General features: G+C 32.5%; 1 protein-coding gene across 1 annotated transcript; it reads right to left on the bottom strand.

Annotated features, from left to right (window-relative positions):
* Positions 1 to 241: 241 nt before the first annotated feature.
* On the bottom strand, positions 242 to 15,811 carry LOC110710937. Its single transcript, XM_021889273.1, has 11 exons — positions 15,789 to 15,811; positions 14,341 to 14,435; positions 11,960 to 12,053; positions 11,785 to 11,852; positions 10,144 to 10,253; positions 9,972 to 10,057; positions 5,697 to 5,750; positions 2,603 to 2,756; positions 2,424 to 2,437; positions 1,459 to 1,940; positions 242 to 725 (listed from the first exon to the last, which is right to left on the bottom strand). The coding sequence occupies exons 1-10, from the start codon at positions 15,809 to 15,811 to the stop codon at positions 1,835 to 1,837; spliced, it is 804 nt and encodes a 267-aa protein (XP_021744965.1). The 3' UTR covers positions 242 to 725; positions 1,459 to 1,834.
* Between the last annotated feature and the right edge of the window lie 242 nt (positions 15,812 to 16,053).

Here is a 16,053-nt window from a genome sequence, read left to right on the forward strand (position 1 = left end):
CATCCATTCATCATACAATCCTCGAAAGAATATAAATATAAATATTCCTAGGTGAACTAAAAGTACAATAAAATTTCTTAATAATCCAATCCCACGATTTTTACATAACCCCAGAAATTGCACTTATTGGACTAAGCTACCAGCCTACCATACAAAATCCTAACCAAGCCTTCCAACAGGCCTTATATCCTCAAAAATAAACAAGCATTATATTACTACATAACAGAAAACACATACACTGTAAAGAACAAAACAATATAATTGTCATTACCTTGGTCTATATAGCAAGTTTCCCAGAGTCGGGATACTCTAGAGTCTAAATCATTCCACAAGGAACACGGTGCAATTATACAGGCAAAGTAAATGCATATAGGTCTACAAGAGTACAAGGACAAATTTCTCCCAGCATATACCCAACTATGAACCCAAATATACAAAATGAAACAACCTCAGATAGATAAGATATATACAACTATACAAGAGTTCCACTTTCCTTTATGCTTCCAAGGTCCAAAATCAAAAGCTGTTCAACACCCTCAAAAGTCAAAACGAAGAGCATGAGCCTATAAATCACATCCCTAGGCCTTCCCATATCCATCACCATGATGCAATTATGAAACATTGGTCCGGCTGTCCCCAATGTGCTCAAAAATTCTATGTCCAGAATTCCAAATCAGCTAATTAAATTCTAAAAGCAAACTGGACAGCCTATGCAATCACCTATGCTGCAGCCACACACAAATTTCACCATCAGACTTGTATCGCCCTTTCCTAATAATTTTTTTAGTGGACTCCATCAGACATCGTTCAGACGGTACTAAAATTACAGAAATCCAATAAGCAAATAATTCTTTTTCAAAAATCTTTTACCCTAGGTACATATATTCCTAGATGATCATGTTAACTGAGTAAATTTAAGGTAAACTATGCCTCGCTAAGAAGATAGACAACACTATCGCTAGCACAGCTAACAAACATTGAATTTTTCAAATCAAGCAACTAAGTTGAATCCTCAACATTCCGAAAATCCATAGAAATATGATACTGATAAATGCATAAGAATTACATTTGAGCCAAAAAGCCTGAATCCAATACTTCATCATGTCACCATGTTCTACATAAGTACTCAAACCCGAGTAACATAGAAAGCCAGTATAGAAATTTGCATATACTGTAGCAAAACCAAAATGAAAGAGGCAGCTTATCTCCAAACTCCCAACCATAATAAAATTTTAAGGCAAAAAAAGAGATGAGATATAACTTCGAAACAGTAGAAGTTGAAATTTGTCAGCTCTTGTCTTTAAGTAAACAGCAATATGAATGACAAAGACTATAACAACAAATTTTAAGATCATATCTTTCATAAGCAATGGTTTCAAGTAAGAAATAATCAATTACAATAAATTAAATCACATTGACGCCAATTTCAAATTATAATTAACCACAAATGACACTTACCAAAACAAGGATTTGAGAAGAAATTTCTGACTCTAGCTCCTGAATGTTTGACAGTGAATGCTAATACCACAATTTTAGTATGAAACACAAAGTGAAAGAAAGGAAGTTCCTCATGCAACGCTCCAATCTGTGTAAAATTTTATGTTGTAACCACTCTAATGCACGAAAATCTAGATGTTTCACCTTCTTCACAACCATAGCTTCAAGACAGCAACATAATATCCGTCAAAAAAAAAAAAAAAAAAAAAAAAAAGACAGCATCATAATAGGCAGGCCATGCCCTTTCTGCTACCTCAAGACACTCCAGGAATAAACCCAAACATTGCCTTATTCGTTTGAATAGTTATAATATTCAATAAAAAGGAGCGAATAATAATCATTGTCGGTGTCCTTCTGGCAAGGCAACCACGTTATGAAATGGTACTGTTCTTTTTGGCATGGATCCATCTTCACTTTCATCATCATCAAACTCAAGGAGATAACTGCACCAAAACAGTTTATTTGCAACTGGAATCAGTCATCTATGAGATATCAGATATACAAATCAAATATAATTAAGTTCTTCTGAGCAAACTAATTAACTTCCCTATATCAACATATTATTTGACAAGATCAGACTCAAATGGCATTAAAAATTGTTTCACATTCTGATTCTACTATTTTAGCTAACCAGAAAATTCAGATTTCCATTTGAAATTTGGGGTAACAATATCGAAGCAGCAGATTATTCTCCTACTCCGTCTAAGACACCCCTCCCCAAACCTAAAATAAATAAATTATAACAAATAACACCGCAGAAGTACAACAATTTCATAGTTTCTCAATTGCATCTACATATTAGATCATTCTACATTAGCATCTCTTGTCCTTCTTAGTTTCTTCTAGCAAAACATAGAAATCTGCATATTCAATCCATTCACCAAATTAAAATTCAAAAACTTGAAGAGGCAAGACAGATAACTTACTCATCGGTCTTCCTCTGGAAAAGGTAATATCGACCGCAATAACACCACACCAAGAAACAGTGATATATAGCGAATCTCAGTCAGATACATTCCATGATATTTGGCTTCTTAGATTAGATATTAAGAAGCTGCAATTTTTTGGAAATAAGGAAACCAGAATAACAATTGATTTGATATACCTTGCGATTTGGATTCACTACGGTTGCTTTGTACAATGCTGTTGTACCAGGATACACAGCCAAAACTGCTCTGCCAGGAGGGAAGTCCAGGGCAGTAGAAGGATCATTCCGTTTGGGGAAAGGTATGATATGTGATGCAGGAAGCTTATATTTTCTATACAAGGGAAAAGCAATTTGATTTAAATATGCAAAACACACAATTGACCAAAATGGTTAGTATCATTCAAATACATACCAAAAGTAAAACATGCAATCTAAGCAGGGAAATAAAAGAGGAAGCAATTAGCTCCACTGCAAATATACAAGGAAAAAGAAAGCAGTTGCGGTAAATCCAGGCCTGGAAGCTATGATACTTCAAAAGTTCTCACTAAATCAAACTTCAAAAAGTGAAACAGTACGTACCCCTGCCCCCCCCCCCCACCCCCTCCTCTCTCTAAAAAAAAAAGAAAGAAATAAGTCATTCCAGTGTCCACAGTGCAGTGTGTAATGAAGATTATATCAACCTCAGCCATGCATCATAAACTCCAGGCCTGGAAGCTATGACACTTCAGAAAGTCGTTCCAGTCGTTCTCACTAAATCAAATTTCAAAAAGTGAAACAGTACGGAATCCCCCTCCCCCACCAAATTAGAAATAAGTCGTTCCACGTGTCCACAAATGCAGTGTGTAAAGAATCTTATGTCAACCCCCCCCCCCGACGCGGGCGCGTCATTTTACTTTTGAATTCAATCAGAACTTCTATAAGAAAGCACTTATGATTTGCAAGTCAAACAAAGGAGAAATCAGCATCTAAAAGAAAAGTGAATAAAAGCCCAGATGCAGGACAACAGCATCATGGGGTTCAAAACAAAAGGGAAACATAATACGCAGCTAAATCATTAACTGTTCACCGCAATGAAGCCAATAGATTTGGTTAAGAATAATATTCACCAATAAGAGGTACAGCTTAGCCCTTAAACTGATAATTGGTTAACTGATCACCGTAGGTACACATTCCTATTTTACAAAATATGAGGCAAGCTTCAGAAGCCTGCATGTTCATTTGAAGTAGAATTGTCATGAATCTAAAATCGCATTAGGCACATTAGAACAACAATTGAAGCTTCCATGAATCAACAAGGCTTACAAATCTCAAAACCTATTTTATGTTTCTTATCTTTGAACCAGAACAATTTATTAATCAGCCTATGAATACACAAGTCCAATCCCTTCAACACTTGTCAATTTCTAATGGAGTCAATCATTCGCAATTTTTCAGCCTTTTAATATGATGGACTTGTGATGACTAATTAAGCGGTAATTTTGTCAGTAATAATGTAATTGAAGTAAGCTACTTATTAAATTAAGGGTTGATTAAAAACAGCATCATGGTTATAACAATTGAAAATTCTAGTGTAGTCCTATGCTTTCGACTACCATAACTTTTAAAAATGAACGGCTGAGATTTAATTACTTTTATTAATTTTTAAACAGTTTATTTAATTATAATTTTTTTTTTATTTTTAAAAATACATTTTTTTTTCAGAATTTTTTTTATCATTTTTGAAATTGTTTTTAATTAAGTTAGAAAATTTAAAAAAGAATTTCAAAAATACAAAATGTATTTTAAAAAATAAATAAATAAAAATTATTTTATTTAAAAAATAAATAAATAAACCATTAAATCTCAGTCATTCATTTTTAAAAGTTTTGGTACTAGAAAGTCATACGACCACACTAGAATCACCCTATAACAGTAAGAACACCACACCACCCCACCCAAATTAAAAAATAAAATAAAAAGGGAAGCATTTTGTAGAGAACATGGTGATAATATTGCTGAAGCTTATGGTGCCTTTAAACATGGTTTCAGGACTGCAATAGAACATAACAGTCACTATATTTACATTTTCGCACAATTATCAGATTACCTAATACATCGCTAGCCAAATCAACCTCATAAGTAATCAGTCAAAATACATTTTAAACAGCATTATTCGATGGTAATTGTGGTAGAATCTTCTTTCAATAGATGTCTATACTTCAATTGCAAAATTAAGATTCAGATACTTACCTCAGTATTAAGTATTAACAACTCACAGCAAAAATGAGTTATAGTTATAATTGATTCAAAGAAAGACATTGAACGCCTACCTCAAAACAATGACCTCTTACTAGGGTATAGTTTAAAACACAACAAGACTTGGAATTAAACAAAAATTCAGGAGCTCCAAAAACATGAAAAATATGGTTTTATGGACATTGACAGTTTACAATAGCACTTATCCCGATTGCAGATGCAATACGTAATACTTACCAAAATCCACTCAAACACTCAAAAAGAGACCAACACAAGAAATTGATATTTCAAGCTCCCAGATTGACCACAGTTCCCCACTGTGCCCAACAGAAAAGGATAAGGCATTTTGAGATAATTTTAGGACTATAAATTTCCTAGGAGTTTGTCATCATTTTTCAGTCAGTACGAAATCGTTAAATATCAACTTCAACATTGGAAAAATGAAACATTTTAGAGTTTAGATTGTCCAAGTTTCAGTGGAATAATGTAAATGGAACTTTAGGGCCTTACTTTATCATTTTTATTCAGTATTCGATTTTTAAGAGAAGAATGACTAAATAAAATTCAATATACAACCTATACAAATCCACTTTTTATAATAATATGCAAAGTACCATAAGTTGGCAATGATACCAAATGGGCCCTAAATTTTCTTGCAATAGTCCACTATTTTTCAGGTATCTTTATAATTTGATTTTATGCATTGTTAATGAAAACATCCTGTTTTCCAGGGAAGTTTTCGATAAGTATCTAACAAAAGTAATGAGTTCCCATGATATAGAATGGTTGAAATTAAAATACTGCACACTGTGGATCCAACGAGTAGTCTGTGTAGGCTACGACGGTGAAAGAAAATAAATTTGCCTGTCCTTTTTATCTTTATTTACCAAGTAAAGAATTTTTTAAAGGAAAAGGCATGCAATCAGTTCACATTCCCCAGAGCATTTAGAATGGTAAAAGCCGACATTCATGAAGGTAGTGAAGTATCATGATTCGACATATCAAACCAACCAGGAACAGATATGAAGTCAGCTACCTTTGCCCACCACCCTCTTCATCGTCACCAGGTTCCTCGTCAAGCACTTCAAATCTGAGATAGGAAAAATGGAGAATTTAAATATGGTGAAGCAGGTGTAGCAAATTGTTTAAAACTGCAGAAAATAACAAGCAACAAGTGTTGACAATGACTAAGTGCAAGCGATCACAGAAAACTTTAATGGACCATGAAAACTGCATGATATGACAATTAGCTACTAAAACTAAGTGTCATTTCAAGACCCTACAATATATTTTTAAACACTAATCATTTTCCTTGAAAAAGTATTTATTGTTTTGTTACCATAGCAACCACAAGGCTTCAACACTTTTTAAGTTGCCTATACTATAATTCTTTAAATTTTTATTCAAGAAACTAGCATGTGCCCGTGCTAATGCATGATGTTTTAACTTAGCTATAATGAAAATTTGTTTGAAAAACTGATGTCAATATAAAAAAGATGGAATTTTTGGTTTTGATAATCCCAACTGGTCAATTTTCTTTTAGTAAACCCAACTTTATGGGGTGTTTTCTTCTATAAAGCACAGTGTCTGATGTCCTATTGAAAGGGTTAATTTTTAATTTTTATAAAGTAACAGGCACAAATTAATTGGTAAAAAAAAAAAAAAAAAAACACAAAAACACAAAAACAAAAACCATAACACTTGCCCCCCACGGCCCCACCTCACCCCCTACTTTATCCCAACCCAACTCTTCCCTAACCCAATCTGTCGACCACCCCAAGCCTCGCAATTGGTCGGCCACCCACCCCAACCACTAATGCTGGGTGAAAATGATATGGAAAAAAACCGAAATCCAAACCGAATTAACAATTAGGTTCAGTTTTTTTCCTATTCGTTTCGGTTCGGTTTGAAAAAAATAAAAAAAATCGGTTTCGGTTCGGTTTCGGTTAAAGGATTTAAAGAACTGAAATCCGAACCGAACTTCTGGCCCATTTATACATAAGCCCATACCTCTTTAACCTAAAAGCCCATCAGATGAAACCTCTCATATATAAACCTAAAAAAACCCTAAGTCCCTTATCAGTTTCTCTCTCCTCATTCACTGCCTCCCTCTTTCACGCATCTCCTCTTTCCTCTCAATTTTCTCACTCAAGTCACTCTAGTCTCTCTCCTCTCAATATCAATTGTTCTTCAAACTTTCAAAAACTTCAATATTTCCCATCAAAATTATAAAGTCGCATCTCGAAACTCCGATGAACAAATTTTTTTTGGTACATTTCTTCTAATTAAAAGGCAAGTTACTTATTTTTTTAGTTCATTCGATGAAATTTGATTACATGTTCCTTTTTTTTTTTTGTATTATTAGGTTTATAATTCAAACGAATTTCATGTGTGCAATTTTTTTCTTTTGTATAAAATCTTAGATCTCTTACCTCTCATATCTCTCTCATCAATTTTTTGTGTTTTTGCACTATATTTTAAATTTACAGATCAATTGGCCACGAGAAGAGCAAGAAGTGTTTTTGCATGATCTCTCATCAAAATTATAGTATTCTTGTAGATATTAGTGTTGTAATTCATGTTATTAATTATCATAGTTGTATTTACTTTTTGTACTGATTTTTTTTAGATTTATTAATTATAAATTTGGTTGTCTACTTTTGTTTATAATTTTAATTTTATCGAGAAAAAAGCAACACTAATTCGGTTTTCGGTTTGAAACCGAATTACATTTTAAAATTTTCGGTTTGGATTGGCTCGGTTTAAAATATGTTCAGTTTGGTTTCAATTTGAAAATATCAAAACCGAATTATTTCGGTTTGGATTCGGTTTGAAACAAAATCCAAACCAGATACCAACATTCACCCCTACCCCCTACCCCCACCCCTATGCCAGCGCCACGAGGCAACCCCCCGACACCCATCCTCTCATCACCCGATTCCCACCTCCCTCCCTCCGAAAAACCTTAAAAACACCCCCCTTCAAAACCCACCACTGCCCTTTATCCCTACCCTAAAAAACCCTAGCAGCTAAGGTTTTGAGGGTGTGGGAAGGGCGGTTGGGGATTGGGGGGGTAATTCGAGGGGAAGAAAGATATACGACGACAACACTATAACAATCATATACCATTTTGTATAAGCAACTAATTTTTAATTTCTAATCATCCTAAAAATAGTATAATGTATAAAATAAAAAAAAATAATAAAAAAAGAACATATATATTAACACATAAAATTTTATAATGTGAATTTTGAGCAGACTAATTGGTATAATATGATAGGTCCTAAATCATTTTTTTTTAAAATCTTTACTTAATTCTCATAATCATTGTGCTTATATGATTAATAATACTAAATTATATATATTTTAAAAAAAAAAAAAAAAAAAAAAAAAAACTTTACTTCTCCTTATATTAGACTAAAATTTCAACAAACAAACAAAAACCGCAAATCAAATAACCATTTTGCAACAAAAACTTATTGACCAACATCATAATTAATGTTTTCAAAGAAGGAAGTCACATGCTAATATATTTTTTTACAACTCACTGGCAGAAATGATGCAAATAAATTATTAATTTCTTTCTTGTGAAACATGTAGCATAAATTATTTAGACGTCCGCTAGATATTGCTTCAAAATTCATCTCTAAATATATGAGTACAATTGATAATATCATGTCTGTTTCTTTCAAAGAAAAAATAATGGTAAATGTATGTGAGAATTTCAAGAATCATTTTATGATCCTTCCTTAATAGTGTTGAATCCTTCATACTTTGCTTGCATTACTGTTTAATTTCAACATGTAATTTGTCTCATTCATGGAGATATTGTTTAAATCATAGTGACTTATTTTCCTTTTCCCATTAAGTATGAGTGACCGATATAAAAAATGAACATTTTGGTTGCCTTTCACAATTATATTAATTGATATTTCCTTTTTTTTCTTTTCCCACTTTTTTATATTCTTAATTTTCTATTTTTGTTCATCCTAGAATACCATTGATTTATATTAAATTAACTTTCTTGAATTGTTTTCTTTTATTTCCCTTTTTTTAATGGTTCTTTTTTCCAAATACATTTCAATATCTTAAAAATATTTTTCCTCTTTTAACTTTTGATTGGTACTATTTGAAGATAATCGGAGCAATTTCTCTTTTCTCTTACTTATTGGTGCATGATTGGGCATCTAATAAATTTGTTGCCTTTTAAAGTTATAAGTGAGTATGAGGTGACATAGTTGAAAAGTAAGTATTAGGGGTTTGCCCATCAATCATTAATCCAATTTTAAAATAATAATATAGATATGTGTTTTGCATCCACCTAAGCACCAACACCCTCCTGCCATAAAGTTTGCCTACAGCAGGTACCAAAAAGGGTAAAATGGGCAGCCCTAAATAATTATATTAGCAAGCAAGTGATGTACCTTGAGACAGATAAATGTAGAGTACAAAAAAGAAACTGAGAAATCATCATAGAATTCATCATAGAATGGGTCAGGTGAGAGAATAAACAAAGCATTCAAGAAATTGTGATTAGCTCTTTGAAATTGGAGAGTATTCAACCTGAGGTCTTAAACCCTTGGGAGATCAACAGTTCTATCATTCTTTGTTTAGTACTTTAGTTGTTACATTTATTATCATTCTTTGCTTAGTACTTTAGCTGTTACATTCATACTTTAGATTTTGCATTCAATACCACAATTCAAAACCTCTACATTTACAACCAAAACCTCAATTCAAAACCTTGTCTCCTCCAAAAGGAGAATATTGGGGATATAGGCCTTTGACTTTCACTTCATCCCCTTAATCCATTCCCATTCCTATGGCCAAAGATAGTTTTTAAGTTACTTAACATCTCATTCTTAGTTCTCTCCTCTCATTGCCATAATGCCATGTACCTATAGAATCATTTGAAATGTTCTCCTTTGAAATATGAATCATCCATCACCCATTCAATCACACGAGGAAATCCTGTGTTACTTCTCATCAAGAAAACACCATAAAAGTTTCCTACCTGTACACTTGTGCAAGGGTGCAATGAACACCAAGATATCATGCCCAAATATAATGCTCAAGAGGACTTATATAGAAAATGGAGAAATCATGCACAAATGCCAAGGTGCTCACCCAAAAGATATCCTAATTAATTAATTGAGTTATGGTAATCTTTACTCCTAAATTAGTGGTGCCATCTATAGAGAAACAAAAATAGCTTTTGCAGGTACAATATGGCATAATATAAACTTTGAATTTAGCAAAGGAAAATAACAAATCATTCAAAACAAGGTCTTATAAGTAAGATTTAACTCACTCTTTTGTTTCCCTGTCATAATGCATCACTTTCACCACAATATACTCATCCTTCTCTGTTTCATCTGTTGTAACCCTAGCTGCTACCTGAAGACACATTACTAAGATCTTAAGAAAAAAACTATTTAAAACTAAAAATTCAATGTACAGTATAAAGTATTACGGACATATACCTGTTCACCTTTCAAACTAGCAAAGTTATCAAGTTGGTTTCTCATGGAAGGAGAGACCCTTGGGATATCAGAATCATTTTTCTTCTGTTTCTTCTTTTGCTCATTACCTTCTGCAACTCAAAATTAGAAATAAGGAAACAGTTTTACATTAGGAAAATTTGTCGAAAACCACCTTATATAACACTTTTTTTTGAAAAAAAAAAAACTACCTTATAATTTTGTTTTTGCGAAAACACACCTTAAACGTAATTTTTTTGCGAGATAGCACCTTATGCCGGAATCCTACGTTGACCACCCCATGTGAGTGGCACGTGATTTCCAAAACACCACCACCACCACCCGCAACCACCTCACCTAAGCCACCCTAACCCCCTTAAATCATCGCGCCGGCACCACCTAACCCTTCCCCCCAACGTAAATCCCCCTCCCCTACCCCTAAACCACCCTCCCTCCACCGTAAAACCCCTTCCTCCCTCGAAAAACCCTCCCCTACCGGCCAACACCCTAACCCCCTACCCACCTCCAGCGAACCATTTCGCCCCTCCCTCGGCTCTCTCCGCCCCTTTTCCTCCCCTAAATCTAAAACCCAAAAATAAAAAATATGGGTTTCAATTTAGGGTTTTAGGGTGGTGGTTTAAGGGAGGCAAAGGGCGGAGACAACTGGAGGAGGGGCGAAATGGGTTTGCCGAAGGTGGGGAGGGGGTTAGGGTGTCGGCCGGTAGGGGAGGGTTTTTCGAGGGAGGAAGGGGTTTTACGGTGGAGGGAGGGTTGTTTAGGGAAAAGGAGGGGATTGGGTGGTGCCGGCGCGGTAATTTAAGAGGGTTAGGTTGGCGGGGGTGGATAGGGTTTTTTGGGGTGTTTTGGAGGTCAACCTTAGGGTGGTGGTGTTTTGGGGTGTTTTGGAGGTCACGTGCCACTTAAATGGGCTTCAGCATAAGGTGTTATTTCACACAAAAAAATTATGATTAAGGTGTATTTTCGCAAAAAAAAAAAAAAAAAAAAAAAATATTATAAGATGGTTTTTTTCCAAAAGAAGTGTTATATAAGGTGGTTTTCGACAAAATTTCCTTTCTATTTTCTTGGTTTTTAACAAAATGAATACTTAATGCTAAACAAAAAGTAAATTTATTTCTTCCATGACACTCCACAAGGGAGTACACCCACAACGCACACACTAAGTCCCAATTAATATTTCCACATGTTGTTAGGAAAGCAAAAACACGAGGTTTGGTTGAGTAAAGGTGAAAAATAAGAATTTTAAAAATAAAAAAAGTGGGCAAGCATCATATATTATCATCCTTTTAAAAGAAGTATCACAATTCACAAGGAGTTTGAGAGAAAGAATAAAAATATGAAACCAAAACAATTGAAAAAAAAAAAAGAAAAAAGAATTAATGAAATGATACTTTTTATTTAGGGACAAAATTATTGGGTAACTAGGACATTTATTTGGGGACTGAAAAGGAATATTAATGAATATATAAGTCAAAACATATCTTGGCCATGTCCTATCCTATGTTGTTTCATTTTTTAAAAAATTTGCATTATGTTGTTGCTTCAGTCTTTAGACACACATTAGGGCTTTAAAAGAGTGATGTTTAGCGAAAAGGTCAAGATGTTATGGATGAATAATGTACATACCTACTCTTCTTCGTTGCTGCCCAGGAGGGAGCAAACTATCCAGCTGATTTATTAAAATACCTGATACTCTGTAGGGTTTGAACATGTAGTCAGCTCTTCTAAAATTATCAAAAAGTAAGCTTTCATACTAAAGCTTAGGCAAAATGCTTGTTAACATGTAGGTAACGAGATGTACCTCACTTCAGTTTCAGCCAGTTCCTTAGCATTGGTGTACAAATGCTTAAGCTTCGATAAAGATGTGTCCCCAGGCTTCTCAACTACTTCTGGGTCTGCACCAAATTAATCATTTTTATTCTTTAGAAAAAATGTCCAGAGTTCCAACTTTTCACTAACAAAACCAAGCACCTTCAACAGTATTTTAACTTTTAATTACAAAACATCAACAAGTAGCTCAGAAAAAAAAATAGAAAATTTCAAATTACCTTCTTACATTGTTACCTTTTATTTAAGCGTTTTCCATGTGATAATAGAAGCAATTTGCTGTTTATGATTGTTAAATCCACTTTCTTTGGGATCTGTTTCATTTGTGTAGTCGGCAATTTTATATGCAACTCCAACTCGACTATTTTTCCTACCTCTCCTAAATTACATCATTTACATGTATGTAGAATATGTCGGTGATTTACAAATGGAGGGTCTATTGCATTACGTTAATTGAACAACAGTTAGCTTTTTTACTTGTTTTCATTCTTATAATATCTAAAGAAGATGGACAATATACTTGCTCACAACCGCAAACTCATTCTAATTTGTTAAAACAATTCCAAGAGACTGCAATACACCTAACTCAACAGCAACAAAAAATGCAAAGATAGAATTAAAAGTGAAACTGGTACATGACTAAATCTTTCATTCAATCAATCATGTATAACCCAACACATCAAGGCCATATAAGGTCACATAATCACATGAGCTTATAAATTTTCATACTAGTGAAAGAAAGGATAAAAGATTGAATTACAAACAAGTGAAATAAAGTTAACACTAGAGAGCTTATAAATGAACTTGACCATGTGTTTGCAATTTATCTCTTGCATAATACTCCCAAAAAGTTCCATGGGTCTATTTATATGATAAACAACTTCATTGTATTTTAACTTATCTGATCTTATCTTAACTTATTTGATCTTATCTGAACTTGTAAGAACTTATTTTATTTATACATTGAACTTGAGTAACCTTATCAGCGGCCCCTTGGTTTTAAAAAGCGCGCCTCGGTCGCGTCTAGGCGCGCCTCACTCCCAGGCTATGGGAAATGGGCTTTAGCTAGGTGAGGCTTAGTCACCTACGGAAGGCGCGTGCCTCGTGCACCTCAAAGTGGCTTTGGTAAGGCGCGCCTTTGCGCCTCAAGGAAAATAACTAAGATTTAAGTAATAAATTGAAGAATGATGGACATTTTTTCAAATTTAGACTACCTTACCTTTAAATATATCTTTACTTAATTTATTATGAATCTTTTCAATTGGTATTAAGTACAAACAAAGTAAAAAATAATTTGAAATAAATATATAAATACATGCGCCTTGCATACAAAAGGCGCGCGCCTTCGCCTTGCGCCTAGGTTGCAAGGACCATTTGCACCTTGGTGCGCCTTGCGCTTTTTAAAACTAACGCACTTATCTAAACTTATTTGAGCTTATTACCCAACTTATTAACCCTAATCTAAACTTATTAGACATGGAATAAGTGAAAATAAGATGAACAAAACGGACATAAAGGTTGTTCTACTTGCTACAACAAGAAAGACCTCTATACAAAGTGTACAAAATATCTCACTATAAAACTCTCCAAATATAAACCTTAATATGTCGCATAGGACCTATCTGTATAAAAAGTGTAAGACATTATTCAAGAAACCCTCTAAGGATAGCACCCCACGATATCCTAAGAGAATTTTCATATGTTAAGAAATACTTCTCATGATTCCACATATTTAGCCAAAGCAATATCATGTGCAGGTCATTTGGTGTCTAAGCCAAGACCCGAAAAATATCACTTGTAAAGAATTAAAAGTTACACTTCATCATCAAGCATTAACAAGTATCCATCCAACCACAAAGGGATTTTTATCACAAAGTTTTATGATATCCTTCAACAGGAATTTATAAGTAACTCTGACACTTCATCTTTAAGCCAAAATCATAGAAAAAATTACAACAAAAATACCCATGTTCGACACTTAAACATGTATCCATGTTAGATAAAAACAACTATTGGAAAATGATACCACCATTAACGGTACCATATAATTCTTAAGCCCAAACCAAACACATAGGAGTTGATCACATATTTATGTTCCAACTTTACAACCATACTTACCGGCCACTCTATAATACCAAATTTTAGTATTCGATAATGCTTTTTAATTTCCAACCAAAAATTAAGCAGCACGAAACAAATAAGACTTACCTTCTACATTTCAATAAACTAAATTAAAATGAAATTGATCAAAATATAATATTGACAAAAAACATAAAACAAATCATAATAAAATAAAAGGCAAAAATTGTGAAATTAATCATATACTGAAATTGAAAGGAGAGAGTAATAACACACTGGTTTGGAGCTTCTTATGAAGCTTATTAATATCAGACAAAACATCTTCCTGCTCTTTCCTAAGGCGGTCGAGCTCCTTCGAGTTGTCTAGTGCGCTTCAACGAATAACTGAGAGTTTGAGAGAGGTAGGAAATAGGAACGGAGGCCTTTAAAAGCTATGACCCGCCAAAGTAATATGGGTTGGATCCGTCTGATAAATAAATGGGCGGGTCTTTATATCATCAATAATCAATCAATCAATCAATAATTCATTAATCAATAACTAGTTCAAAAGGTTGATTATTTATTATTGAACTTCTTAATTAGTGATATTTAACTATGAATTAATTATCTTTGATTATTTATTATTATATATATGTGTATATACATATATACATATTAAAATATTTTTAAAAAAAATTACTATATAATTAAAATATTTATGAAAAATATATTAAAAACATAGAACCCCAAAACATTTTAAAAATATATACTATATAATTAAAAATAAAATAAAATATTAAAATGATAAAAGAACACAAAACACCTTTTTAAAAAATTCCCAAAATGAAAAAAAAAACAAAAAACAAAAAAAAAAACAAAACAAAACAAAGAGTTGTGCTGGTCTTATTTAAAAACTAACTTGATCCTAATTTTACTCCTAACTTGTCAAATAATGAAATATGGTATAATAGTCATTAAGTGAAATATGGTATTATTATTATTATTGTTATTGTTATTGTTATTGTTATTGTTATTGTTATTGTTATTATGATTATTATTATTATTATTATTATTATTATTATTATTATTATTATTATTATTATTATTATTATTGTCGTTGTTGTTGTAATATAAGCTTAAAAGTATGAAATTTGGATTAGGAATATCATTAAACATAAACTGAATTCAACTGAACTGAACTGAACTTATTAGAGTTGAACTGAAGTGAATTGAAATTAATCTGATTAGAACAGGCCCTTAAATTATTTTTACCCTGGTGTGTCCTTCAATAATTTTTTTTATTTCCTTTTAGAAAATATGTTATAATTAAAGTTTAAAGAGGTAAAAAAAAAAAAAGTTAACTTAAATATAAATAACGACCTGAATTGTAATAAATTAATTATTGTCTAAATCTTTAACTATATAAAGAATAAAAAAATCAATTACATATTTAGGAAAATATCATATAGATTATCAACATAAGATTTTTAAAAATAATTTTTTTTATTTTTTATTTCCTTCTAGAAAATCTTTTATAAATAACGACTTTTATTGTAATAAATTAATTGTCTAAATCTTTAGTTATAGAAAGAATAATAAACAATCACATATTTGGGAAAATATCATATAGATTATCAACATAAGATTTATTAATTATTTTTGCCAAGCAAATTACCTTGATGAACAATATCTACGTAGAAAAAATCAATGACCGACTATCTATAGCTATATACTAAATGATAAACCAGAAATGACACTTGTCATCCATTTGTTAAAAAAATTTCCTCGAAAGCTTTTTTGTTTTTTTTTTTGGCGACAAGTTATTTTGTTTTTCCTAGTGAATATTAAGGGTGTGTTCAATTCACCTGATTTTTACTTATCTGATCTTATCTTAACTTATCTGAACTTGTCTGAACTTATCTTATCTTATCTGACTTATTAGCCCTTATTAGAACTTATTTTAGTTATAAATTAAATTTGGTAGCCCTTATTAACCCTTATCACAACTTA

The sequence above is a fragment of the Chenopodium quinoa genome, unplaced genomic scaffold (assembly GCF_001683475.1).
Source record: "Chenopodium quinoa cultivar QQ74 unplaced genomic scaffold, ASM168347v1, whole genome shotgun sequence".
Taxonomy (NCBI): domain Eukaryota; kingdom Viridiplantae; phylum Streptophyta; class Magnoliopsida; order Caryophyllales; family Amaranthaceae; genus Chenopodium; species Chenopodium quinoa.

Bases quoted from the DNA above. Each gene is read 5' to 3' on its own strand.
- LOC110710937 (XM_021889273.1), bottom strand. From the start codon at position 15,811: ATGGATGACAAGTGTCATTTCTG. The intron at 14,436-15,788 runs GTTTATCATTTA...TATTCGTTGAAG, and splicing joins GATGACAAGTGTCATTTCTG to CGCACTAGACAACTCGAAGG. The intron at 10,254-11,784 runs GTATGTACATTA...TTTGAGTTGCAG, and splicing joins GCAGCAACGAAGAAGAGTAG to AAGGTAATGAGCAAAAGAAG.